This window comes from Ursus americanus, chromosome 5 (genome assembly GCF_024610735.1).
Source record: "Ursus americanus isolate L20-20 chromosome 5, mUrsAme1.1.p, whole genome shotgun sequence".
Classification (NCBI taxonomy): Eukaryota; Metazoa; Chordata; class Mammalia; order Carnivora; family Ursidae; genus Ursus; species Ursus americanus.
Genome location: NC_142131.1, coordinates 31,375,032 through 31,402,146, shown reverse-complemented (window position 1 = coordinate 31,402,146; position 27,115 = coordinate 31,375,032). Strand labels below are relative to the sequence as shown.

At 45.4% G+C, this 27,115-nt stretch overlaps 1 protein-coding gene across 1 annotated transcript; it reads right to left on the bottom strand.

Moving 5' to 3' along the window:
- Positions 1–613: 613 nt before the first annotated feature.
- GCNT4 (glucosaminyl (N-acetyl) transferase 4) lies at positions 614–26,655 on the bottom strand. The gene is made up of 2 exons (XM_045809842.2): positions 26,524–26,655; positions 614–5,218 (listed from the first exon to the last, which is right to left on the bottom strand). The coding sequence occupies exon 2, from the start codon at positions 5,215–5,217 to the stop codon at positions 3,853–3,855; it is 1,365 nt and encodes a 454-aa protein (XP_045665798.1). The 5' UTR covers position 5,218; positions 26,524–26,655; the 3' UTR covers positions 614–3,852.
- Positions 26,656–27,115: the final 460 nt, after the last annotated feature.

Here is a 27,115-nt window from a genome sequence, read left to right as displayed (position 1 = left end):
CCTTGCCAGCTAGGGAGTTGGTGACTATTATGGCTTTAGACAGGACAGAGGGAAACTGGTCAGGGGCATTTTCCGAGTGGGTGGGTGGCATAGAGATCAGCCACGTGAAATAGTCCTTAGCTTAGCAGAGGTAGGAAAGGCGGTGATATTCAGAACAGAGAGGAGGCTCATCAGGAATCAGCCACCAACCAAACCTGAGGGCCCTGGAGGTACCCGAGTCAATGGAGGTCACACCAAGGCAGGAATCCTGGTGTGGAGAGAAAGATAGGCTTGATTCTTCAGGGACCAAGGGACCTGAGATGAAGAGCTCGACCTCCCCTATTTATAACTTCCAGAAAGTAATCCAGCACACAGGGATACTTGTCTAGATAATTCATCCTAGAAGAGTAGTCAATCTGAAGAAGAACGAAGACAGAGATCCTGAAAGATTCCTTCAAATTAAACAACTCAAGTTCAGGTGCCCGTATTTTGTGTATAATACACAGAATGAATTCTTTTACTCTGAAGTAAAATTAACTGTGCTCTTCAAATACTGGGCAAGTGTCATAAATGTAAAGAGTCTTTGTGGGGAACCAGTATCCCCAGAGAAAGGAAACATCACAAATTCCAGGGCTTTGGTTTTCGGAGCATATTTTATTTTACAATCCTAGAGAATTAACATCTGCTGGCAGCGTAATACCAAAATGCAACATCAATCTATTTCAAACGCCTACAATGGGAAATATGTCTTTCAAAAATGGTAAAAACAACAACAACAACAAAAACAGCTGTAACATACACATAATACATTCACTTTTCATTCTCAAAGAAGATTGTCAGTTTTGTTTTCATGAAATATGTCAAAAAATATATATATGTATGTATAATATTCACATTTTGGAAGGCAAGAGAAATCTTCAAATTTAACTCTGGAAATTTAAACATTTTATTTGTATATATACATATTTCACTTAGAATAACCAAAACATTAAAAATAGCAGCAACATTGATCTTCAAATATTATAATGTTATAGTAGATAGTTCACATAATGTAGATATATTTTAGTAGCTCTTTCATTATTAATATCTAACACAATTCATAAACTTCAAGGTTCTGGTCTCATTGCCAAATAACTTAGAATCTAGATTCAATAAATACTATGCAAAGAATGATGATAAAACACAGACTGTAGAACATGTCTAGACCAGAAAAAAATCATACCAAAAGGTTTTAGCAGAAAAATCTGGTCTGAAGGAGGTTCGAAGACATGTAAGGAAACTGCAGGATTCCCAAGGCAAAAGAGATGACCGGACAAGCTCCCTGAAATGTTGAATTGAATCCCGGGAAATGTGTCAATGGGGACAAAAAGGCACTGCCACCTCTTCGTGGGGCCATGTTTCATTGGAATATGGCATGAAAGTGACCAATGACTGGAAAATTTTCCAATAAACGAGGGATAGAATCATTTCTTACCAGGAGGCAAGACACTGGACCAGGAGGTCGATACTTATTTTTCAGCCTTTACATTTATTCTGAGGGCCAAAGGCACAAAACCTGAGATTTCAGTGGGACCTTGTGTATTGAAGCCTACAAGGTATGAAAAATTGATCCAAGCCACTGGATCAATGTGCTGATCCTGTTGGCTTAAAAAGAACTCCAGATGTGGTAACAGGGGTCTCTCTGTACCCGGATTCATTTACAGAAGTTGCTCCTGCGGTGTGGCTTCTTTTATATTTCAAAGGTTTTCCAGAAGAGATAAACAGTTAAGTCTCACAAAGGGGCTGGATCAGATACCACTCTCTGATATTTATTGTTAATAGTTTGTCTCCATTTTCAAACCAGTTCACACACTATTTTAATTGATTCTCTCTCACACACACACACATGTGTGAGGAAGCAGGGTAGGCATCCAAGTACTCACTTTAAAGACCAGGAACACTGAGGCTCATAGAGACCAAAGTGACTTAGCTTGTCACAGTTACACGTTAGCAAACTGGTAAGTATCTTCTGCAGAACTTAACTCTATCCAACAGTTACTTATTTTTTTTTTTAAGATTTATTTATTTGGGGGGGGAGGGACAGTGGGAGAGAATCTTAAGCAGACTCCTCACCGAGCATGGAGCCCCATGTGAAGCTTGATTTCATGACCCTGAGATCATGACCTGAGCTGAAACCAAGAGTCTGACACTTAACCGACTGAGCCACCCAGGCACTCCCAACAGTTAACTTATTTTTAAGAATGGCGGCGTGGTCATAGTTATTCTCTGGAGAATGAAGTAATTTGAAGGGGGTGGGGGGAAAAGAGGAAGAAAAATGAGTTCCAGAGAAGAAAGGGAGAGAAGTGGTGCCCTTGGCAGTATCATACACTTTAAAACCAGCAAAGTGCATTTCGCATGTAGAACACAGACATGTACAAAAATATGTAAATACTCTAGTCTTCCAAATAGTCTCATATTGGCCTTGATTAGTACGTCTTTATGTAGATACTGAGGCTGACACTGAAACATAAGATTAGCAAGAAATTTTTACATGAGTTCCATGATTTCCCAAGAGATGGAAAAAAATGTTACAACCTGTTCTCAGGACCCTGCTCCTGTCCCCTTTCACCTCCAGCACAACACACTGACAGTAAAATAGATGTATATTTGATTCGTTTGGTAGTTTTCTAAGGTGTAGGTTTGACAAGATACCACTAATGAATATTCTATGTCCTTAAGAAACTTAACTTTTCCTCTCTGTGTCTAAGCTGAGAAGAGTTCAGTGGACTTAGAGCTTTTGCAAGTTTTAGTTTGGATTCTACTTGGATAGTTATTGGAGACATAAGCAAAAATTTTAAATGACCATAAGAGTTAATTTAGAAAGCGTTCATATTTTACACAACCTTTTCAAGAAAATTCAGTGACTCTTAGCTTAATGGTTCCGTAAAACAAAATTACACTAATTCCACTGTAAAAAACCTACATATAACGATAATCTATGAGCTAGAAGACTTAGGTTCAATGTTCGGGACTGTAACACTTTGAACTGTTAATCAAGTTCTTATTTTTAATCAATAATTTTAAAGAACTAATTGAATTAAAAATGAGACCATTCATGAAACCATTGTGTAACATGATGCAAAAGTCCTATAAACCCTTTTTTTTCTCTTCGGGCACCACCTGTCCCAGTCCCCCCACCCCCCACCCAGCCTCCCTAACATTCACACACTATAAATGCCCCACCAACAGCGTCTTCTGACTCTGAATTGAAAGGGTCAGGCACCAACAGGAAAATTATGCTTTGGCAAGCAGGAAATTGGGCAATTCTTTGAGCTTTCCTGAGGTAGTGGAGTTTCTCCTTCTAAAATATTCAAAAGGTTAAGAAAAGTCTAGGGAGCTGAATTAAGAGACAAGGGGAGTGTTGGTCACTGTACTTAAACACTACCCTGAACTTGGTGGTTTCGATAGTTACGTGATTATCCCACACTCCAACACCTTTTCAGTAGAGTCCTGACTGCTATGTGGAAAACTTCAGATATTAAGGTTGCGGTGTGACTAGGGCAAGCCTTGATGGCATTGTATAGGCTCATTACAATTTGGATTTAATTCCTACACGTTTCTGTAAACGTACCTGGCATACAGTTGGAGCTCAGTAGTTACTGGGCTCTGATGATGGACTCTTTAAAATCTCTGATTTAGTTCCATAAGGTTACAAGGAAAAATAAACATGAAGACACCCAACCAAACGCAGGCTAATTGTTGCCTTTGTGCGTGGAATTTTGGACACCTCGCAAACTATGAGCGGGTTAAGCTCGAGTGGGACCAGGCATAGTAAAGCACACAAGTCCATATGAGCTCTATTTATCAGATACCCTTCTTTCTATCATGATTTTATCATGATGTGATTACGGGATTTTTAGCCATAAGTAACTTTTTCGAAGACAAAGTAATCCATTGTCTCTGTTGCTCTTCAAGCTTTTCTGCCAGGCATTTAATCAAGACAGGATCCACCTTAGAATCAAATTTATTAGCAAACCAATGTCCGTCATTTATAAGCCACCTTAATTCTGCCGCTCCAAAGATACACACACTTCGAAGGTGGGAGCCGGTACAACGGGGATACAAAAGGCCTTCATGATAGTTCCATTTCACAAGGCGGGTCTTACTCTGTAAGTCAGACACATCCTGGGCTGACCTAGAAATCTCCCCAGGTATTCCTGGTACCCGAATTAAGGTAGCCCAAAAATGTTCATCAGGAGAGTATGTATCTTTAGACCAGGCAAAAAAGTCTTTAACAAGGGAGTTGTTGAAAACATATTTAACAAATGCTCGACTTAAAACAAAATAAGCACTGCCAACAAATATCTCAATGTTATGAGGGGGGGCTTCCTTGGAGATGTTCGTCCTCATTGGTAGCTTCACATATTCATAAGGCACCTGTCTGAGTTCATGGTGATAAGTGAATCTTTCCATTTTACTGGTAGGGGGTTTCACCGTTTCTAACATATTTGCTCCATTGAGTTTCTTCAACTCTGACACTAATTCAAAGTTTGACTTCAAAGGAAAATCTTGCCCACACAGATTGATAACATACTTCCACTGAACCGGGGACTTGAGGAGGTCTGACAAGCAATTCAGATCAGCTTGGAGTCTGGAAATGTGTGCATATTGCACTGTCTCTAATTTGGAGGCAATGAAAACATTGGAGAAGCACTTAGCTAAGTTGTTCATGGCAACCTTGAAGGTATCAGGTGACTTATGGTCATAATGGATGCAGTAAATATTGTGCCGGTTGTATATAGCATGAAGTAGCCTTTCAACCATAATGGCATCTTTATGAACAACCAAAGAATAGGCTATTGGGAAGCTCTTCTCCTCCCTTGAAACGGGCTTTTGATGGTATCTTCTCAGGGTCTGATAAATGTCACAATCACTGGTTATTGCCATGACATCCTCATCATCCAAGTCAATGATGTCTCTCCTTCTTATCTCCAGACTCTTGCCAATTTCCAAAGGCGCCTGTTCATAGACACCCGAACAGTTAACTTCATACCTGACTTCATTCTTCACATTGGTGTATCTGTTCCTTACAAAAGGCGAGGTACTCAGGGAGGATTCAACCAAGTAAATGCCTCTTTGAGGGAAGAGGAGGCTTCTCACATTTAGAAGCTTCAACAAGGAGAACAGCCATAGAGTTACAAATAAGATGAAAACTTTCTGCTGTGCTGGGTATTTAAAACAGCATTTGAATGTCTTCATTCTGTTAAGAGGAAAAAGGAATAATTCAGGTGAAATAAGAGAAAGAGGACTAAGAGAAAATTCGTTCAGTTCGATCAAAATTCACTGGGTACCTTTCATATGCCAGGCAGAACGCTGGGCCCCAAGGTAAATAAAACAAGGTTCTCACCCTTATGAGAATCCAGAAATAAGGGAATGAGAATATATAGAATGGTGGTATCTTGTGGTATTCTGTGTTAACTGTACCTGAATTGTGAGAGATGTTGGTTACCAAATAGGTGGTCAATTATGTAAACTCCTAAAATATAGGTACCGTGTAACTTCCCCTGTCTGCATTTCTGCTTAGCGTATTTGGGGAGAGATTACTCCGGTTTGGGCAGAATTGGTCTATGCAGTGAGATGTCAGTAAGGGCTCAGGGGAGAATCAAATGTCCCATCTGAGCCTAAAAGGAGCATCCATCGTGAGTCTACCTTCAGAGCCTTATTAGATATAGATCTAAAGTCAGATGGGGAAAGCGCACTGAATCCCACTGCTATAGACTGAATGTTTATGTCTCTCCCCAAATTCATATGTTGAAACCTAAGCCCCCGGGTGATGGCATTAGGAGGTGGGGGCTTTGAGAGGTGATTAGGTCATGAGAGTGGGGCTCTCATTGAGGGGATTAGTGCCTTTATATGAAGAGACCCCAGAGAGCTCCCTTACCCCTTCCACCACGTGAGGTATGGATTAAGTACATCCATACTATGTGAAAAAGTCTCAGACAAATCTGCATCTGTCCTTGTGGGACGATCCCGGTGATACACTGTGAAAGAGAAATAAGCAAAATGCGTAACCGTGCACAGTGTGCTCACATGTGCATCAAAAAAAGAGATGATATAAACAGTATCTACACCCAAAGAGCACATGTTGGCAAACTTTTTCTTCCTCCATCACAACTACTCAACTCTGCTGGTGTAGTGGGAAAGCAGCCACAGATAAAGCGGAACGAGAGGGCTTGGTTGTGTTCCAATAAAACTTTATTTACAAAAAGGCAGTGGATGGCTATTTCCAGAAGAATACTGTACAGACATGACTCCAGGAAGAGGAGCTGCTTTGCAGGGCGGGGTGGGAGAGGATGGAGGATTAGGGGCCTGGGTAGGACGGAGATTTACTTATCACTGAATATCCTTCTGTGCTATTTGTATTTTAAAAAAATGATTATATACTTTTTTTTTTTTCAGATAAAAACAGGCTAATCAAATGGAGGCACAGCTGAATTTATTTTGGGAGCAGCAGGAAGGGAGAACCAGAGAGCACCATCCCAAAGTGTGAGGCCAGGAGGGCCAGCTGAGTTCATAGGGCTGCTTCAAAGAGGTTCAAATCCTGAGACCTGGGGAGGTCTGAGGAGCCCATGTGCAATTTCTTAACACATCTAATAAATCTTAAATGAGGACATAATCATTGTTCCCAGTTTTCTTAGAGAGAATTAACAAGCAATTTGAACCTGATTTATTTTTGCAGATTTCTTCTTTACAGGTCAATTGAAATAGCTCTCCCAGGAAGGACAGAGCCTCATTCATCTTCACTGGAATCACTTTCATTAAAGAACAACACCTGATCAACAATGAACTGTCTTCCCCAATCCCATTGCAGTCTCTCCTCTGTGGGTTTCCCCGGGTCCTGTTTCTCATTGCTCTTCTCACACACGCTGTCCCTAGCTGTCTGGATCATGACTTCCACACACACATTGCCAACACCTTTGTCTCCAGCCCTTGCCTGCTGCCCAAGCTTCTGACATGAACATCCAGTTGCTTGATGGACATCTCCTCCAGATGTCCCGCAGTCACCCAACCTCAAATGAGTCCCAAACTGAACTTGACATCTTCACCTCTCCTGTGTTTTCTGTGTCAGTGGATGGTGAGACCACCCACTCAATGACCCAAGCTTGAAATGTGAGTCATCTGACTCTTCCAGTTCCCTCACACCCGCATTATCAAGTCATCTCATAAAGACCATCCCTTCTTCTCCACCCCCATTAACTGAACCAGCAGCCAGGGAATCTCAGTCAGGCTCCTGGCTCTGGGTCCCTTTGTCAGGTCTCAGCTTTCTGCTCCTCCGAAGCAAACTGAAGAGGGTTCCATCCACTCAGGCTCAAGGCCAAGGTTCCTGTCAGTTGTTACAGAGCATGGGAAAACTGACTCCCCATGCACAGGGCCAACCCCAGAAGCCTGAGCATGCATCTAGAAGTAGGTGTTGTGATAAAATTTGACTTAGAAGATTCATCAATCCCAAATCAACCTATCTCATCCTTGTTCTAATGCATGGTAATTAGGCATACACAGGAAGGAGCTTACATCAATGGCTAGAATTAGAAACAATCTTACCCAAAGTAAATTTTGCTTTGTCTTTTTTCCCTTGATTGGTCCATGGGATTTCTACTTCGGGGCAGTTAATAGTTCTCCCTGATACCACAGTGGTAAAATGAAAAGATCCCCTTAAATTTCTTTTTTTTTTAAGATTGTATTTATTTATCTGAGAGAAACAGAGCAAGCAAGGGCACGAGAGAGAGCATGAGCAGGGAGGAGAGGGAGAAGCAGGCTCTCCAGTGAGCAGGGAGCCTCACATGGGACTCCGGGATCATGACCTGAGCCAAAGGCAGACACCCAACCAACTGAGCCACCCAGGTGCCCCGATCCCCTTAAATTTCTAAAGAGGTTCACAAAGTCTTCCAGAGTTGTCGTGGTGTTTATGATGTACCAACTAACTATCATCTTCACACATAAAAAGGCAAAGGCTGGCTTCCTGTCCTGTCACCCATTTCCAAGGGCTCCTTGCACCCATGCTTACCCCATCCTTCCTGAGAACACCTGGAGCACACACTTCCTGATTCCAGTCTGGTGCCTGGAGAGTCTGATTTGAGGTAGGGGTCATGGCTGCCTGCCCAGAGAGGGAAGGTGGCAGGGCACCCATGGCAGGGAGAGACGGCGGGCACGCGGTGAGAAGTCCGGTGGGAACTGATGCTGGGTCCCATGTCTGAGCTTCACCAGCCAGGGACAAAAAGTAATTTTAAAGGAACGAGGGGAGGGAATTGGGACAGCCCAGGTATCTGGCTCTGGGATTCTTCTTCTCCTTTCCTACTCTGGGCATCTTTAAGGAGGAGAGCTCGTCTACAGATCAGCCCTAGACATCGGGGGAACCAAGCAGCCGTCCAATACCACCCTGTCCCAAGTCAAAGTAAAATCCCTTCCCTCACTTACTATGGCCAGAAATGCCTTTGACTGAAAGTGTTCCTTTACCTGGGTATTTACCCCAAAGATACAGATGTAGTGAAAAGAAGGGCCACATGCACCCCAGTGTTCATAGCAGTAATATCCACAATAGCCAAACTGTGGAAGGAGCCGAGATGCCCTTCAACAGACAAATGGATAAAGAAGATGTGGTCCATATATACAATGGAATATTACTCAGCCATCAGAAAGGATGATTACCCAACATTTGCATCAACAGGGATGGAACTGGAGGAGATTATGCTAAGTGAAATAAGTCAAGCAGAGAGAGACAATTATATGGTTTCACTTATTTGTGGAACATAAAGAATAGCAGGGAGATCGTTAGGAGAAGGAAGCGAAAAATGAAGGGGGGGTAAACAGAGGGGGACATGAACCACTAGAGACTATGGACTCTGGGAAACAAACTAGGGGTTTCAGAGGGAAGTGGGGTGGGGGATGCGGATAGGCCGGTGATGGGTATTAAGGAGGGCACGTGTTGCATGGAGCACTGGGTGTTATACGCAAACAATGAATCATGGAACACTACATCAAAAACTAATGATGTACTGTGTATGGTGACTAACATATCATAATAAAAAAAATTTTTTTTAAAGGGGGTAGGTACAAGCCCTTTGGTGTGAATGAGCTTTTGTCAAATCCTGAAAGGGACTGTGGGCCTCTTCCCAGCTTTGGTGAGAATATCCAGGGCACAAAAGCCCCAGGAAGTGAGAGACCACAGCTCTCAAGCATGATTCTGCTTTCCTCTGGACAGAATCTGTGTGTGACACCTATAGGGAGCCGCCGAGGGCAGGCACCTGCCCAGTGTGGTACCTGCCTCCCTTCCCTGTGGTACCTGCAGCCCGAACTGGTGAATCCCCGAAGGCCCCAGGTTTGGAGGGATGCAAACGAGCTCCTGAGGTCTAAGCAGAGCTGGCTGGGGTAAGGCTGCAGTCCTGCTGGCCACATGGTTCCTAGGAGACTGGGGCAACAATATCACCTTCTGCAAACACCCAACCCCAGCTCCTTCCCTCTTAAAGGCCCTGGGAGCAGGAAACAGGCAGGTGTTTTGCTGCCAGGAAGTAGTCTGATAATTACATTACAAATAAGTGCCCACCCACAGGAGAAGGGTTACTTCCCCATCCACCTGCCCAGACCAATAAGGAGCCTGGTCCATTGCAGAGTTCACTGCCACACAGGTGTGCGAGCCCCTAGTGAGGAAGATGGGACTGAGAAGGACATGATAACAAGGCTGGATTGCTACAGCTCAGCTGAAATAAGGTCTGTTTGGATAATTCAATGAAAACCCAGAAGTGAAGCCTTTTCCCCAAACCCTCTTCTTTACACAGCCTTTCCAGGCACTATTTACAGCCTTAAAAGAAACAGTAGGCACACACAAGGTACTAAGGGATTATAACTGTAGTCGGGGCTAAGTGCTCACAGCCATTAGCAGCTCTTCGCGAACTCTCCATAAATCAGCAATCACAAAACCCAGGACTGTCAAAAAGCTTGCTTTCCCCAGGGAGGAAGGAAGCTGAGGAGCAAAGTACTGAATCTGGTGTAGCTTAGGGATCAAGAATGAGGGACCCACCATCCATATTTGCAGATTAGGTGGCCTCTGCCACCTCCACCCCCCTCTCTTGCTCCCTCCTTCCACCCCGGGTCCCACGGTGCACGTTTCCCGCTCCGGCCACACAGCTAGAACTTCAGCTCGGAGGATGCCCCCCCATTCAATCTCAGAAATAGCCTGTCGAGCACCTGGACCCTGGGCAAGTCGCTCAACCTCTCCACCTCTCTGTGTCCACATCAGTACAGGTATGTTAATAATAGCAGCTGCCTGGGGAGATCTGGAGAGTAAATCTGGTAATGCATGCAAAGTGCTTTAGCACAGACCTGACAGTGACTGCCCGGCCAGTGCTGGCTGTGGCTTCAACTTCAGCATCATCTTCCCCCGCATCACCATCACCTGGGCGTCAAGCTACCCTCTTCCCTCTCCTCCTCCGCATTGACTTGCTTAAAGATCCTGCCCAGACCTATGGCTTATTGTCCTATCTTTTTAATCTATCTATTTCCCCCCAAAGTTCTGACATAACACTGTTTTAGAATTAATGCCTGAATGTGTCCCTGTACTCTGTTAATTTAATATCACCATTATTATGAATATAGGATCCCCGAAAAGTCTTACGTGGGGCCATGTTCTCAGACCTCCGCATGTGTGCAATCCCCTCAATGGATCAATGAGGTAAGTACTACCTTTATGCTTCATTTACAAGACAGGAAACTGGAACATGTGGTGACCGAGAAATCACCCAAGGTTATACAGAGCTAGGATCCCCATTAGTTGAAACTTGAATCTTGTTCCAGAGATGCATTCTTAATGCTCTAGGTAATACTGTCCCTTGGAACATAAAGTTTTCCACAACAGTATAGCCCCTGACTGAAATGTCTCATTACCATGTCTTACCTAACTGTCCGAAAGCTGAAACAGGAATGAATATCAGATCACCCAGCCCTGAGATCTTCCACCCAGCGTAAGGGATTCTGTGCACGGAAAATCAGCCTGGAGCCTCGCTGGGGAGGCATACATTCTGTTCCCATGGTCAGAGGCTGGGGCAATCCAGGTGCTAGTGAGGAGACCAGTCACTCTTCTGGCCACGGAGCCCACTGAACGAAAAGAAAGCTAGCTCATCCTATAAATTTTTGTCTTACATCCCGTCACTGACCACTTAGTGACTTATTCGTTCTTTTTTTTTTTTTTTATCAGGTTTCAGGTTTTTTTTTTTTTTTGGTTTTGTTTTGTTGTTGTTTTTTTTTTAAAGATTTTATTTATTTATTTGACAGAGAGAGACAGCCAGCGAGAGAGGGAACACAAGCAGGGGGAGTGGGAGAGGAAGAAGCAGGCTCCCAGCAGAGGAGTCCGATGTGGGACTTGATCCGGGAACACCAGGATCACGCCCTGAGCCGAAGGCAGCCGCCTAACGACTGCACTACCCAGGCGCCCCTATTCGTTCTAGTAGTGACCAGTCACACAGTTTGGGTTCTCTGAGAATTACTAAGCAGTTTAGAAAACTTTCTGGGTGAAATCTCTCTCCACATGACAAATATTCCCTCTGTGGGCAACCTTTAAATTCTTAAACTGGGTATCATTAAATGTTAGTGTGAAAAATGGGATTTGAAGAGTTTATTGATTTAGAAATGTCAGGATTTTGTTTCTTCCTCAAGTTTTACAAAGAATCATCACTTAAGAACATTAATATAAAGATGAGTTCACTAAAAAATAAATTAATTAATTAAAAAACAAACAAAAAAATTTCCTGATCTAGTTGAATAAGCTAAGGTCCTTCTACTGCAGCTCCTTGATTTCAGTAAGGTCTTTGACTCTCTTGATGACATGCTCATCACCAAACCGAGAGAAAGTTTTGGAGTAAGACCATTAGTGGGAGGATGACTCAGCTGAGATGCATTTCCTTAACACCCCCACAGCACCTGAAGCGTCTCTAAAAGAGCAGAAAGGCAAGTTTCTTGCCCAGATGACCCTACATTCTCATTGTTCTACAGGGAAGACCGCAAAGGCAAGTAATGATCAGACTGCGAGTTGGTAAACAGTAACCAGGGGAAAACATAAGAATGGTGTGACTGGGTCCAAAAAACAATACAAATGGAGAACAAATCCTCAAATAATAAGAGGTTATAGGCTCAAAAAGGAAAAGAATGTTTTTCCATTCTCTGTTTATAAAAGTAAACACCTTCATTAAAAAAAAAAATGAGAAAGTCAGACAAATCTATAGAGGAAAATAAAGCTCACCAGTAACCCACCACCTGCCAAAAGCATTCTGTGGCCATGATGTCCTTCCAGACTGTTTTCAATAAAGACACCTTTGTGGGCTTGCTTTTTAACAAGGAGTCTCACTATATAGGTACTGTCTTACCTGTTTCTTTCATTTCACAATATACTATGAGTAAGTCCTATTCTAAACTGTGTCTGTAAATTGTTAGAAACTAAACCACTTCTGAGGTCGACATAATTTTCTATAGGAAAAAAAACTAATTTCAATAATAGAATCTACTTTTCTGGGCCTTCTTCACCAAAGCTTAATTATCCCATAATTCCTAAAGAAACCTAGAAGCAAAATCCTAAAACTGACAAGGACTTTAACAGTAATGGAGTTCAAATTCCTCCTTCTCTAGATGAGTAAACAGAGTCCTAGCCATCATTTAACACCGTTTCATTCTTGGGATGCCAGGAATACGTTTAGTCCATTATGTACATGTTTGTACACCCAACTGCTCCCCCTCAAAGGACTGGACAGAGGGAGAATTTCTATTCCCCAGTATCTAGACCCTTCATGGTGTCATTCAGTCCAGCCTGGCTCCACTGCCCCCTCAACTGAGACCATTCAGGTCAAGTCAATAAAACCCATCATGTTCCCAGATTCAGTGGACACGAACCTGTCATTTCCTAATGGTCTATACTGAGCACTCATACTATTTGTGTTATTTATTCCATTCAATAAACCTATGTGGTTTATTATCCCTATTATCCATTCTTTATCCCATCACCATCCCCATTTTTCAGATTAGGAAATTGAGTCACTGAAGATAAATAGCTAATATGGGAAGGACAGGATTTTCAACTCCGGCCCAATTTCAGAGCCTATAGTAGTAACCACAATGCCAAGTGCCTCTCCAAACTCTTGGGAGGAGTAGAACCCTGTTGGTTCTACATCTAAAATGTGTTTTGAATCCACCCACCACCACACCCACACCACTCCACAGGAATCACCACAGGCCAAACCATCATCAACTTTTGCCTCTAAAGGATATAACTTCCTCACTAATTGAGTCCCTCTAATCCATTCTCTGTACTGTAGCCAAAAGGATCATTTAAACACATAAATCAGATCACGCCCCCTCCCTAGTCCCACTCCCTACACTTAAAACCCTTAAAACCCTTCACTGGGGTTGCACTGCACTTGGAATAAAATCAGAAATCCTTTCCATGGCCACAAGACCCAGCCAGTTCCTTTCCACACCTTCCTCTCCAACTGCATCTTATTCTGCTCTTCTAAAAGTTTCTAGAACACAGTCTCTTTCTTGCCTCAGAACCCTTGCACTTGCTGTCCCCATGTTCAGACCATTTTTTCTCTGGATCATGGGGTTACTGGCCTCTCTCTGTTCTTCAGGCTGTAGAAGAAACGTCCTTTCCTTGGGTCCTCTCTGATCACCCTTCTCTAGTCTTTTTCCTGACTATTGGACTCCTTGTTTTCTTCCAGGCGCTCATCACAGCAGCAGTAACTTTGTTTGCTGGTTTATTTCTGTCTCCACAACAGGTCTTGTTCCTGCTCTACCTCCAGCTCCAGGTACAGGCCTAACTGGCACAGGGTCTTATTCAGTGGGACAAAATCAGAAGACCTAAGTTCTAGTCTGGGCTGTGCCATCAAAAACTCCTCAAGTCAGGACTCCTGGGTGGCTCAGCTGGTTGAGCGTCTGACTCTTGGTTTTGGCTCAGGTCACGATCTTGGGGGTTGTAGGCTTGAGCCCCTCATGGGGTTCCGCGCTCAGCGTGGAGCCTGCTTGTCTCTCCCTGCTCATGCATGCACTCTCTCTCTCTCTCTCATAGATAGATAGATAGATAGATAGATAGATAGATAGATAGATAAAATCTAAAAAACAAACAAACAACTCAAGTCACCCTGGCAAGTCATTTAATCTTGGGCACGTCCTTACTTCCCATGTGTTAAATGGAATAATGTTTTCTCTATCGTGCAATGCTATCATGAAGGTCACAGGCATGGACCTCTACAAGAGGAATGGTTTCTTGAGAAAACTGGGAAAGAGGCCATACATTGTGGTTTGGTTTTCTTTTCCTCAAACAGCACATGCATTGTTCCCTGCATTCTGACATTCTAATTATTTTTTTGTTTTTCACTCTCTGATGACATTCTTTTTTGCTAATGTCTGGTTCATATATTGTCCTGAAGACAAACACCTGTCTTGGATTTTGAAAGACAGGAAGATAGTTACTGTAGTTAATCAGTAGAGGGTTTTTTTTCCCCTCCCTTTGCTCGATGTCTTTTGGACAGACTGATAACCAAAGAATTCCTTTCAAAGCAACCAGTTTTGTGCAGTTACGATCAGCTAACCGGTTTCTGTAACTCTCCACATGGCAGAAGCTATGTATTTCCCTCGCAGTTCAGTATCTTTACAGGCAATTCTCCAGACAGTGCAAAACTGCAGTGACCTGTTAGAGCGTCCCTGCTCGGCAAAGCCATCCCTAATGACCACATCACAAACAACACAGGACTGTGGACTGCACAGCGATGTAAGCACACAAAGCACACCCTCAACCGGGGCCTCTGCCCGTGCTCAGTTTCTCACACTGTCAAGATATAACTGTTTGGGTGCAGGAAAGCAGGATGCCCCTCATCCAACAAGGCTGTGGTGGAGACACCTGCAGGACATGTCACAGTTGAGAGCTTCCATCTAAAGTACAAACGCTACAGTCACCACCTTTGAGATGAAAGGTCTGAATGAAAACACCGGCATGAACATCAGTTTGCCAACCACCTGTCTGTAATTCTTTCAACTAGTGACTTCACTGGGGTTTCTTCGTTTCGGGGAGATTTGTGGAGTCGTTTAAAGTCATATGCGAAACGAGAACCCACATCAGGCTGTATTTTCCAGATGCTGGTCCTTCAAGGTCATCAGAAATCTGGGCTATAGCAACGGAGGGGGGAAAAAGTGCAGAATTCAGCCAGGTTTTTATGGTCACAAAAAGTGGGAGGTAACCAACCTGGTTTTGGCATTGTTGCATCTGTTTGTCCACAGGGCAAACATCAAAAGCTGATTGTGTATCTTGCTGGGCAAAACTAAGGGGCTAAGTCTTTAGCAGGAAGTCTAAAGGGCCATAAATGATACTACTGAATGAAGTTTCTATTTTGTAACAGGTTGTGACCCTCATTATGTTGCAAAACAGTAAGAGCTTTTTTCTATAGAAAAAAACAAAAAACAAAAAAAGAAGGGTGGGATTTCAAAAATACCTATGCCCTTAAATTTTAGCTTCGATGGAAACAGCTTAAATAAAATGTTTCCTCCTTTTTAGGTAGAAAAGATTACAAAAAAGAGGTTAATTAATGTATTTGACCTCTGCCTCACAAGCTTTATGAACAGCAATGTTAGTATTCCTTTCTTAGGTTCTTCTCTTCTCTGCCTTCCACACTTAGCTGGACATGATCCAGAGCCAAAATATATTTTTTATGTTCTAAATGTAAAATGTGGGTTGAAAATATCTTGGCTTCTTTTTCTACAAGGAAGAAAAACTGAACTGAAAAACATTTGTGTCTTTCTTTAAAATGTATGCTAGAAAGAGAAAAAAAACTTTCCTCACCCAAGGGTGGCATGTAATTTCACCCCCAGAAATTTCTAGAAGCACTTATTTGGTATACAGCTAACTCCATATTTTATACTGGCCAGAATTAATTCCTCAAAGGTTAGGTAGCAGCCGAAGAGGTATAAGAACTCTGATTTGTATGCGCACACTTAAAGTAGAATCTTTAATGTCCGTAACTACATCAGAGGGGCAGCACGGGGATAAACAGATGTGAATGAAGAATACGGATGGCAGAAATGGCTTAAGGCCAGGCCACACTCTCCATGAATGGATTAGACACACTCAGTTTTAAATCATCAGAAAAGCGGCTTTGTTTGTTTTCTGTGTTTTGGTGATGGGGTGGGGAGCTGGGCTGGAGACTTCAATATGCTTCTGCACTTCCACTAAAAAATTCAAGACCAGCTGCCCGGGCGTGACCTTATCATTTCATAAAGATCTGTGTTTCTTGGTTGAAAATGTACATATTGTCCTGAGAGCTTGTGTGTGTATGGACATAACAAAGTTAAGACGCAGGAATTTAAAATTAAGATAAAGTGGTGGAACAAATACAATCTGCAGTGCTTGAAAAGATTCTGACCGAAGAGGAATTTCAAAAGCAGGGATTTCATGTCAAATGTCTCCAGGTAAATTGAGAAATGACTCCAGGAAGCTCTCCATTTGGCATCTCCTACAAGGATGCTTTCTAGCAATGGTTTTAATTAAGATAACACGTCTCAACATATAGGTTTACATTTTAGATTAATATAATAAAAAAGTAAAAGACTGTTTAGTTAAAAACAGTCCAAGCAAGCATACATGCCAACTGTATAGAATGCAAAAGTAAGAACCAGACTCCTCAGATTTCCACGCAGATTATAACACTATAGTCATTAAACCAGTCTGATACGGGTGCCAGGACAGACACAGACAGCTCAGGGAGACGAAATTCAGAAACAGACCCAGTAGGTAAGGATGTTATCTACGGTTCTGGTAGATACGGCCACTTGCTTTCCAACATCCATCCTCCCTTCCTTCTTTACTAAGATAACCCTCATGTTGTTGCTGGCAGAAATGTGCCCCCCGCACAGCCTTTCCCTTCAGCCTCCATTGCAGAGGCATGGTTAACACAGGATACTGTGGGGTATCTGAAAAGTTCTTTACAGGAGACTGATTCAGGGGGAGGTATGCCATTTTGTGCTTTTTCCCCTGTGCCCACTTTAGTGCATGGACCTCTGACATGATGGCCAGTTACAGTAGCCATGTGGGGACCATGAAGAAAAGGCCAAGGGACTATCAGAGCCCTCAGCCCCGAAATCCTCAAGCCACTGAACCAGCAGCAGCAAACACCCACTCTGCATTCTTGTTATATGAGAAAAATAAGCCCTTGTATGTCTAAGCCACTTTGCAAAGACACACTTTGAAAGATGACCATATGAAAATGGTCATGCTTCACAGAAGGACACAAACACACAAGCAAGATGAAGCTTACACTGAAACTACGTTTCCACAACTAGGTACGGCTACTTGTACAACAGTACAATACTGTAGATGGTCCAGTGTGAAATTCTAGGTCTCAGGAGTTGTGAACTTCTTATCTGTCTGTTTAGAGGCAGATGGAGGTTTCAGGTAAACATCTGAGGGGAGACTCCACGACTTACCAGGTTAGCTCTGATATTGGCAACAACTGTGCAGCATGCTCACCACGCTTCAGGTAAGCACTACTCAGCTTACCTCTACTTTGTCGGGTTCCAGCCACAGAAGGGGGGTGGGCCAGGCGATCTCTGAAAGTCACCTTGCAGGCAGGCTGCCTTCTTGTGAGCTTATGTGTAACAAGCTTGTTATCTATCAAGAAAGGTATCAGTACCACGTAGGGTGAACCATGTTGCGTGGTTCTGAGCCCCTCCCTCCTGCCCTCCCTTCCCTGCCTGACCCCAGTCCTCTCTTCCCTGCCATACCCAAGCCTCCGCTTCTCACCCTCCTATTTTACACCTCTGTATACAACATACCTGGTGTGGAATTCTAAGGCCAATGGTTCTGAACGTAGGTCCTGACTTCACCAAGAAGCTGTCGCCAGTCTAGTGAGTCCTCTGCCTCCTTCCCTGAGAAAGCAGGCCAAGGTGCTAACTCACACGGAGACTGTGATGACTAACTGAGCCCATGCACTGCGTACATCCTGGCAGGAAAAGCAGACTGGCGTATGGGTGGTGTGGCAGTACGGGGTCAAAAGCATTTAAACAAGCAACAGCCGGAGAAGGCGCATCGAGGATCACAGGCCAGGGGCTGTTCTGCAAGCAAGGACTGGGCTTCACCCCCAACCTGCCACCAGCACTCCTGCACCCAGAGACCACCTTTGAGAAGCAACAGCCAGGGGTCTCTTTTGGGCCAGATGGCTCAGAAGCCATACTAAAGGCTTCCACATTCTCCTGTCCAAGGGGAAATCAGACTGTGCCCACTGTAATCGTCTTACAACTTTTCTGTAGGCTTGAAATTTTTCAAAAGGTTTTTATTTTTCCTTTTTTTCAAGTGGGAATCATGGGGGTAAACAGGACTGTGTAGGATTAAAAGCCTTCAAAATTCCCTGCCTCAGATTGGGATTCAGACAACTCATTTTTAGTAGCATGGTCTTAAACCTCTCTGTAAGTCTGGCGTCACTGCTACCTTCCTTCTGTAATTACAGGTTCCAAATCTTACGTGGTTCACTACTTTGCTATAAAAATATCTTTTCTTTTGTTGTTCCATATTTATGAACTAGTTGATGATCATAAAAATATTCTTTCTTTTATTATTTTATTGTGGTTAAATATGCTTAACATAAAATTTACCATTTTGATCATTAGTGCTAAAAAGTCTCTGCTTCTTAGTTTATCCCAGAAAAGCTATTCCATAAATGTTGGAGACGTCATGGGTGGATGAGTGGGTGGACGAATAGATGGATGGATGGGTGCATGGATGGATGGAGAGGTAGATGGACACGGATGGATCAATGGTTAAAATTTTAACCATTTTTAAGTTCTGTAGCATTATATATATTCACACTGTTGTACAACCATCACCATCTCCAACCACAGAACTTTTTCATTTTCCCCAGCTGAAACTCTGTACCCATTAAACACTAATTCCTCATTCCCCCCCCCCTCCGCAGCTCCAGGCAACTGCCCCTCTGCTCTCTCTTTTTATGAATTTGATTCTTTCAGGACCCTTGTCTTAGAGGAATCATAGTATTTGTCCTTATTTTACTTAACATAATGTCTTCAAAGTTCATCTATGCTGCAGCGTGTGTCAAAAGTTTCTTCCTTTTAAGGCTGAATCATACTCTATTGTATGTACCTACCATACTTTGACTATGCATTTGTCAACAGACACTTGTGTAGCTTCAGTCTTTTGACTCTTATGAATAATGCTGCTATAGACGTGGGAATACAAATATCTATTCATGTCCCTGCTTTCACTTCTTTTTGGGCATATATTTTATATATACCTTCATTCTTACATCCTGCTTCTATTCCCCTTCAACTGGTTGCCCATCCACCCAGCAAACGTTTAATGCGTGCCCACCACATGCCAGGGAGACGCTGTGTTAGAATCTGGACAGATATGACAAGAAACTGTCCCACCTGGAGGAATCCAGAGAGAAATAAATAGTGAGATCCTAGGTGACCTGACAATACAAGCCAAGAAATCCCAGTTATTGTGATATATTTGAATTTTATTGTATAAAAACTGTATCTCAGAAAAGAGAAGTCCCCAGCTAGCATGGAGAAATGGTTCTTTTATTCAGGGATTTTCTTGGCACAGTGGTGATTATATGTTCCTCCTTTTTAGGATCTCTTCTCTGGTTCCACATCCCTTCCTTCAGCTCCAGAATCTCCCTAATCTCCATAAAAGTATTTTTTCCTGATCTAGCTGTTGCAACTTAGTTGGTGTCTACCTTGTGTGTCCCTTCACTTCTGTCTCCTGACCCATGTGCGACTACATGTAACTCTGCCCGCCTGCACGTAGGGCAGGGCACTTGCTGGGAAGGCTAAAGGAGGAAAGAATCGGGTGGAAGACCATGGCTGGGCAGAGGGAGCCCCTCCTTGCTGCACTCAGGTGGAATGCAGGGGGGGGGGGTGGCGCGGATGTGGAGAAAGGACACAACAATGCAAATATTCCAAATATGCCACAGTGACGCAGAGGAGCAGAAGGAAGACAAAAGGAAGCTTGGCAAGCACAGGAGCTATGCTAAGCCTTGTTCTTCCTGGTTGTGGGCATGCCTGGCCACTCTCTGGTGCTGTCTGAACGAGCTGCTCTGTCATGGGCTGTCTGGATCTGGAAAATACCCGGGAGAAATACCAGGGCTTGCAGAACTGTTAGAAATAGGTCCAACCTATCCAAAAGCAAACAGGCTGATTGTCTAAGTCTGAATATAGACAGGAAGCTCTCCTCCAAAGGGACAGGGGGAGAAAGAAAAGCAATCAAAGAGTCAGAAACAGAGACTATTGGTGGAGATTTACTTGAGGTTACAAAGAGCTCCCTTACCAGCAGGCACTTTTTTTTTTGGCTTGCCCCAGTAATGGAGCACATCCCATCAGAAGACGTTTGGTGGCATCTTGGAGGAGGAAAGCGAGCTTAGATTTTATGGAACCCTTTGCAGTTTGGTTTAAGGCTAGTCTTTTTGTGCAGGGGGAGGGAGGCGGGAGAGGACTGGATAAGGATCATGAGTAACAGTGTAGGATTCCAGGCACTTTTTCATGCTCCAGGAACCATGGCTAAAAGCATTCTTGCCATAAAGTTATTTTGCTTTTTGCATTCTTAAACTCTTTTGTGCAATTATATTATCTAATTGTACTCCCTTAAGAGTCGTATGTTAACAAAATTCTACATCAAAGAAATTTTAAATAACCAGAATCTCTTGGTTAAATGTGAGCTTTAGCACAAAACTCATGAGGCCTAGAGCTTGGTGGTGGCAGTGAGGGGTGGGGTGAAGCAAAGAGAAATGACAAGGCACAATTATTGCTTCCAAATACTTTGAAATTTCTGAATTCATCTTAATCTGACTATAAATAAGCTGTAACCTACCTCTGTGTTACCGACCAAAAAACCCCTAAGCTGACTGTGTAAACAAAACAGGAAGAGGGCAACACTCATCACAGACATGGAGTTCCTGACCGTATGCTGCAGGTGAGTGTATGGGGTACTGGGCTGGGGGGAGCTTGAGGGGGACACTGAGGCTGGAGTCAGAGAATACGGTCCTCGTGGAGCGTGGAGCAACCCTGTGAGGGATGCTTCGGAGCAGCTATAATTTAAATGCAAACAATGATCGGGCCGATGACAATTCTTCAGATGTCAGCCCCACAAGGACTGCAAAGATGCCAACTTTTTAAGCCTCATTAACTGTGAGGAAGGCCTCTAACAAAGATACTCACATTGTTATTAATTCCTCTGGCCAGGACATCAGCAGCCAAATCAGCAGAGGACACAAGGGTTTATACGAAAGAGGACAGAAGGAGGATCCAAACAGATTTAGACAGATTTGAATCTAGTACGATGCAATATAATGCCGATAAATACAAAGAGTAACATTTAGGTCCAAGAAATTAACTGCACTCATACCAGATGGAGAAATGGGGTTTAACAGGAGCATGTGTAGAGAACAGTTCAGGGTTTGGCAGACTGTATGTTTGGGAGGAGTCACAGTTTGTTGGGTATGAGACTGCCAAAAGATTTTTTTTTTTAAAGGCAGCAAATGCAAACCAAAACCCCAATCAGTGTGGTCCTGGACAGCATGAGAACCACAGAGCTGCAGAACAGGAGAGCCCAGAGCACTCTTAGAAAGCATCTTCTGGGGCACCTGGGTGGCTCAGTCAGTTAAGCATCTGCCTTCAGCTCAGGTCATGATCCCAGGGTCCTGGGACTGAGTTCTGCATCAGGCTTCCTGCTCAGCGGGGAGTCTGCTTCTCCCTCTGCCTGCTGCTCCCCCTGCTTGTGCTCAATCTCTGATAAATAAATAAATAAATAAATAAATAAATAAATAAATAAAGTAAAAAAAAGAAAAGAAAAAGAAAGAAAGAAAGCATCTTCCACTGGATTAGACCTTGGGGCAGAAGAAGGGATGGGTTTGTGTCTGGGTCCAACCCTCCACAGGGTACTGACTGACGGAAGTTAAGCAGAGCAGTGAGAAGCTAGTGACCACAAGAGGGAAATGGAAGGTCAAGACTGAAGAAGTAAACGTTCAAGAGGAATGAAAGCTGGCTCCAAATATGAATACACAGGCTGCGGGGCCCCATCCCCAGAGGTTCCGATTCAGCACATGGGAGTGGTCTTGGAATTTCCGTTTCTAAATTCCCTGGGGATGTTGATAGGGCTGGTCCAGGGACCACACTCGGAGAACAAGCGCTCTAAGAAAAAAAAATTGTAATTCAGAAAAAAATACGTTATGTGTTTCTGAGATTTTCCAAGGTACCATGGCCCGTTCCCCAGTAAGTCCAAATTAGGGAGAATTTACTGGTTTTAAAAGCCCACACATTTATTTTTATGATTATGCTCTTTTTAAAATTTTATGTTGCTCAACACAAGTTCCACCTTTACTTCTGACCCTTAGTGTTTCTTATTAGTTCAGCCTCATAAAGTGAAATTTTGTTTCTGTTTCTGCTTCATTTTCTGACACTGTACATGGCAGGCAGTCTCGCCCTGGTCTTCTTCCATGCCTCCCGTACTGCTGTATTATATTCAGCAGGTCAAGCTTCATTACATATTAAAATGTGACCTGTTTTTATCAAATGGTATCTGGCTTCCCACGTCTTCTAAAATAGTAAATATTGATCCAGTCCTTTCCCCCAAGAGTCCACACTGAGCCCACCGTGCCCAGGGGCCCATTAGGCTTCCAACCAGCTGCATTCAATTCCTGATTAATTTTATTTGATCTTATATACTTGAAGCTTTAGCCTTTCGATCCCAGTAGGAAAATTACCAACATATGGAATGCATATAAAATGACATGCAAAGCAATGCAAATTAATACAAAACATACACCTCTAAATTGCTTGGGGAAAGTCTGTAAGCTTTGACATTGATATTATCTGCTTTGCTTCTCTAGAGTCTGGCGAGCAGTGACCAGATTCTTTGATTACCATTTATTTTGATGGCCGCCAGCACCTGACACTTGCTAGCATGCTAAACAGAAGAGCTGCCTCTGCCTGTGAGTCAGGCAAATGGGATCCAAGACCTAACTTCGCCACTGTTTGGTTCTATGGCCTTGTACAAGTTCTCACGATTCTCTGGTTCTCAGATCCCACATCTGGAAATGATGGAAGCGACGCCATCACAGTAAAACCACCAGCCCTAAGGCTCCCTGAGCACCCACCAGAGGCTGGCACAGTGCACACATGCGCACACCCATACCTGTGCACACATGTGCATGGCATGTACACATGGTGCATGCATGACACACACATGCCGCCCTCACAACAGCCCCTGGCAGGGTACCATAAAGACGCACCGCGCAGGTGTGGCGCCACTTCGGGGACCAGGAAACTCAGACAAGGCCATAAGCCAGGGAGTGGCCAGAACCCAGGCCTCCGCAGTCTGACTCCAGGGGCCCCTCAGGCACGCCCCAGCTTTGCTGCACAATTCCCAGCCGTGCTTCCCTAAACACGAAGTTTGCCTAACCTATGAAGTAAAAATTCAAATTTCACCGTCATATGTGCTTCAAAATATTATTTCTGTAAGATGGTGATAGTTATGTGAGTTTGATATCACAATGCCACACAATCAGACCGTTTTTACCTAAAAGGATTCCAGATAGCCTTTCCTGCCCGCTCGCTCCATCCCATTCACATATAAATTATGTGCCAGGCTCTCTCTCACCAGTCCTCAGCCCACACCGCACCCCACACCGCGCAGGGTGCCTGCTCCCACGTGGGCTTTGGTTGAGACGTGCTGCCCTAGCTCTCACCCCTCCCCATGAAGGCAGGGGCTCTGTTCCAGGTCTGCACTCCTGTCCCATCCACCCCAGGCTTTAAACAGTGCCCCAACACAGATGGCCCCCCGCTTCTGTGGAGCATCAGCCGGGGTCTGGAAAGCAACTCAGACTCAACCAACCAAATCTATCTTTCCTCCAAAATCTACCCCTTGTCTAATGTTCTCCCTTTTGTAAATGGCAGCAACATCTGCCCAAACCTGGAGGGAATCGCCCTGCCCCCTCCTACACAAAAGTAGTCACAAGTCACTCCAGAGTCTGCCTTGAATCTAAGCACTTGTGTAACCCTGCTGCCACTGGCTCAGCCTAGACCACCAGGCCTCTCACTCCCTTGGAACAGCCCTGTTTACCTTCTGGGCACCTCGGACCCATTCTCACACAGCAACCTAGTTGTTTTGAACAGAAATTTCACCAGGATGCTCTCAGGTGTGAAACTGTCCAGAGGATGTATTCCACAGATTGGCCCCAAGGTAAGGCATCATCTCACCTCACCTGTGCTACTCTCCCTTCGTGTCAGACTGAACCTTTCCATTCCATGAACTGTCTGCTAGCCCTCCTCTGTCTTAGGGCACACCGTTCCCTGGGGGGAGAATGCTCCTTTTCTCCTTCTCCTCCCTGCACTTAGTGTAAGCCACTCTTACTCATCATTCAGGCCCACCTTAAATCTCCCCAAGAAGGCCTCCTGCCTCTACCCCAGACTCAGCATATCTGTGCTCCCACAGTACCCAACACTGGCCTGACCCACAGTAAGTGCTCAACAAATTTGGACTGATGAATTGACTTTTCAACCCTGCATCACATAATCTCACCATCTTGCTGTTTTCTTCCTGCCTCCCAGCCAAAGAAGGAAATTCTTTGAAGCAGACACAGTTACACTTCTGGTAGGGGTGCTAAGATAAGCCCCAGGTCATCAACTCATACTCCCAAAACCAGCTCCAGTAGTTGGTGATTCTCACCGGAGAGAGCAGAAGCTGGGCACCATCATGTATACTCTCTACTTGCCCACCTCCCTGCCTCCCACGATCTGAGTTCATTGGAAGTCAGACTGATAACTATTTACTGCCTGCCCGTCTTGAGGGTACTTAATTAGCATAAGCCATCAAGGGCCAACTTTGACTTCTTCCCCAATTATGCTATTCACCCCTACCTACCTCTGTGGTGATTACTGTGGCATTTAGCAAATTACTGTAAACTTTGGAATGAGTATGAGTAATAAACAGGAGGGAACCCCCCCCCCAAATTCTATCAGTTTTCCAAATTCAGTACCATACAACCAAATTCTCTGGCTACTGTTTCTATGCTAATAAAAAAGATAATTCAACAGCATCTTAATTGGTCATTTCTCAGTATTAGATTCTTAGAAAGTGCAACATAGGAAATGTTCTCTGCAATAATTCACTTATTTTTAAAGATTTTACTTCCTCAGGACGCGGTCAACAAAAGCTAGCAAAAGGGAGAATGCCTTAGGCTGATAAGTAGTTTAATAAAGGCACGCCTTTCGCACGTAAGATCAAAAACGGTGACTTCTAGGTCTACCAAACCTCATGGATACTTAATATTATTCCTAATTCCCTTAATATTCTGGTTTGTTGCTCTTCAATTTTACGGATGAGAAGAGGAAGGAATAAGGGCCTCAGGGCTAACACCACCTCTTCGCGTGCCCATTTAGGGGGCAAAACACAAGTTTCCCAGGCTACAACGACCCGGAAAACCTCCCCAAGACAGAGAACTTAGTTCTAAAATTTACCAAGCAATACCAGCTCACTCGCACTGTTAGCCTAAGTAAAGATAGTAAACTGACTTGAGAATCCAGACCTCTTGGCTCCGATCCCCGGAGCCTGCCGGAGAGGCGCTGCCACCTCGCCGGGGGGACGTCCCGGTCAGCTCTGCGGCATGAAAACTTGACCTTAAAAAGCGCAGAAGCTCGTGCCTGGGAGGGCACCGCCGGGAGGGCACCGCCGGGAGGTCCGCCCCGCAGCTTCCGATCCCCAAACTGGTAAGACCCCCTCCCTCCCAAGCACCTAGTCCTAACGAAGAAGCCACTGGAGCAGCCCATTCCCGAGCGCCTCGTAGCTCTCCCGCCCACTCGCCTCCCGCCTAGCGGGGGCGAAAACGCCCACGGCCCGGGGCTCGGGGCTGGCGGCGTCGCCGGGCCCCGGGCTGGCGCGAAGCTGGCGGGCTAGTCGGGAAAAGCGGGCGTCGCGACCCCGCCCCTCGGCGCCCCTCACCTGAACTGGTCTCCCTGGCCCTCGGGCCGGGAGGACTGAGACTGCGGGACCCTCGCCTCGGGTAAGGGCGCGTTCCGGAGCCGCGTTCTCACTGCTCGGTGAGAGTCTGGGGAAGCCCTGGTGCGCACACGCCGCGCGACTCCCTGCCGCCGCGCGGGTTCCCGAAGTTGCGGCGTCCGCTTGGCGCGCTGCGGGGTCGCCCACAGCAGTCCCCGGCTCCATCTGCGCCCGCCGGGTGCCCGCGCCGTCCCTCCCGGCACCGGCAGGCGCGCAGCCAGGCGGGGACTCAGCCCGGGATCCCGATGCGGCACCCCGGGGCCGACGCCCCAGCCCTCACCCCCGAGAGCAGCGCGGCGCCCAAGTTTTCCCCAGCGGGAAAGTGAAAGTCTAGAGGAGGAGAGGGTCCGGGGGTCCCGGCCACCCTGCGGCTGGGATCGGAGCCCCGCACCCGCACCCGCCACCGCGGGACAGCTCTGCACCCCGGCCCCGGACGTTCCTCACTGGCCTGCGTGGCTAAGTCGACTTACGAAAGGGAGCAGGGGAGCCCCGAACGCGGGGTTCCCGCGGCTGCAGAGGCCACCCAGGCGGGGGCCGCGAGCTGCGCTCTGGGATCCCGGCCCCTCTGCGGCGGCGGCGGCGGCGGCGGCGGCGGCGGCGGCGGCGGCGGCGGCGGCGGCGGCGGCGGCGGCGGCAGCTCGCTCCCGCCTCCTCGCCTTTCGCCAACTCGGCAGCGCGCCCTGCTAGGGAGTTGCTCTCCTTCGGCCGGGGGTGGGAGAGCCCCGAGCTGCCCCCGTGACGTGGAGAAAGGAGGAGCGCCGTCGCCGCGCTCCCGCAGCGGGAGCTCCCCGCCCCTGCACTCCGGGGTCCCCTCCACGCTTGGGACAAAGTTCCGAGGCGCGCCGGGCGCGCCACACTCCGGCAGAGCCGCGCGGCTCTCCGCAGCTGCCGTGAGTATCATCCAGGTTCGGTTTCCTCCCCGCAGGAAACAGACAAGATCCGAGGTCTAGGGAGCTAAGAAGCTAGCCCAAAGTCTCTCAGGGGCCGGTGACAAAGCAAACTTACATCCGCGACTCCTTGCTTTTCCCCGAGGCTGTGCTCTGTGAGGCTCCGGCCCTGTAG

Excerpts from the sequence above, each read along its gene's own strand:
- GCNT4 (XM_045809842.2), bottom strand. The coding sequence starts at position 5,217 with ATGAAGACATTCAAATGCTGTTTTAAATACCCAGCACAGCAGAAAGTT.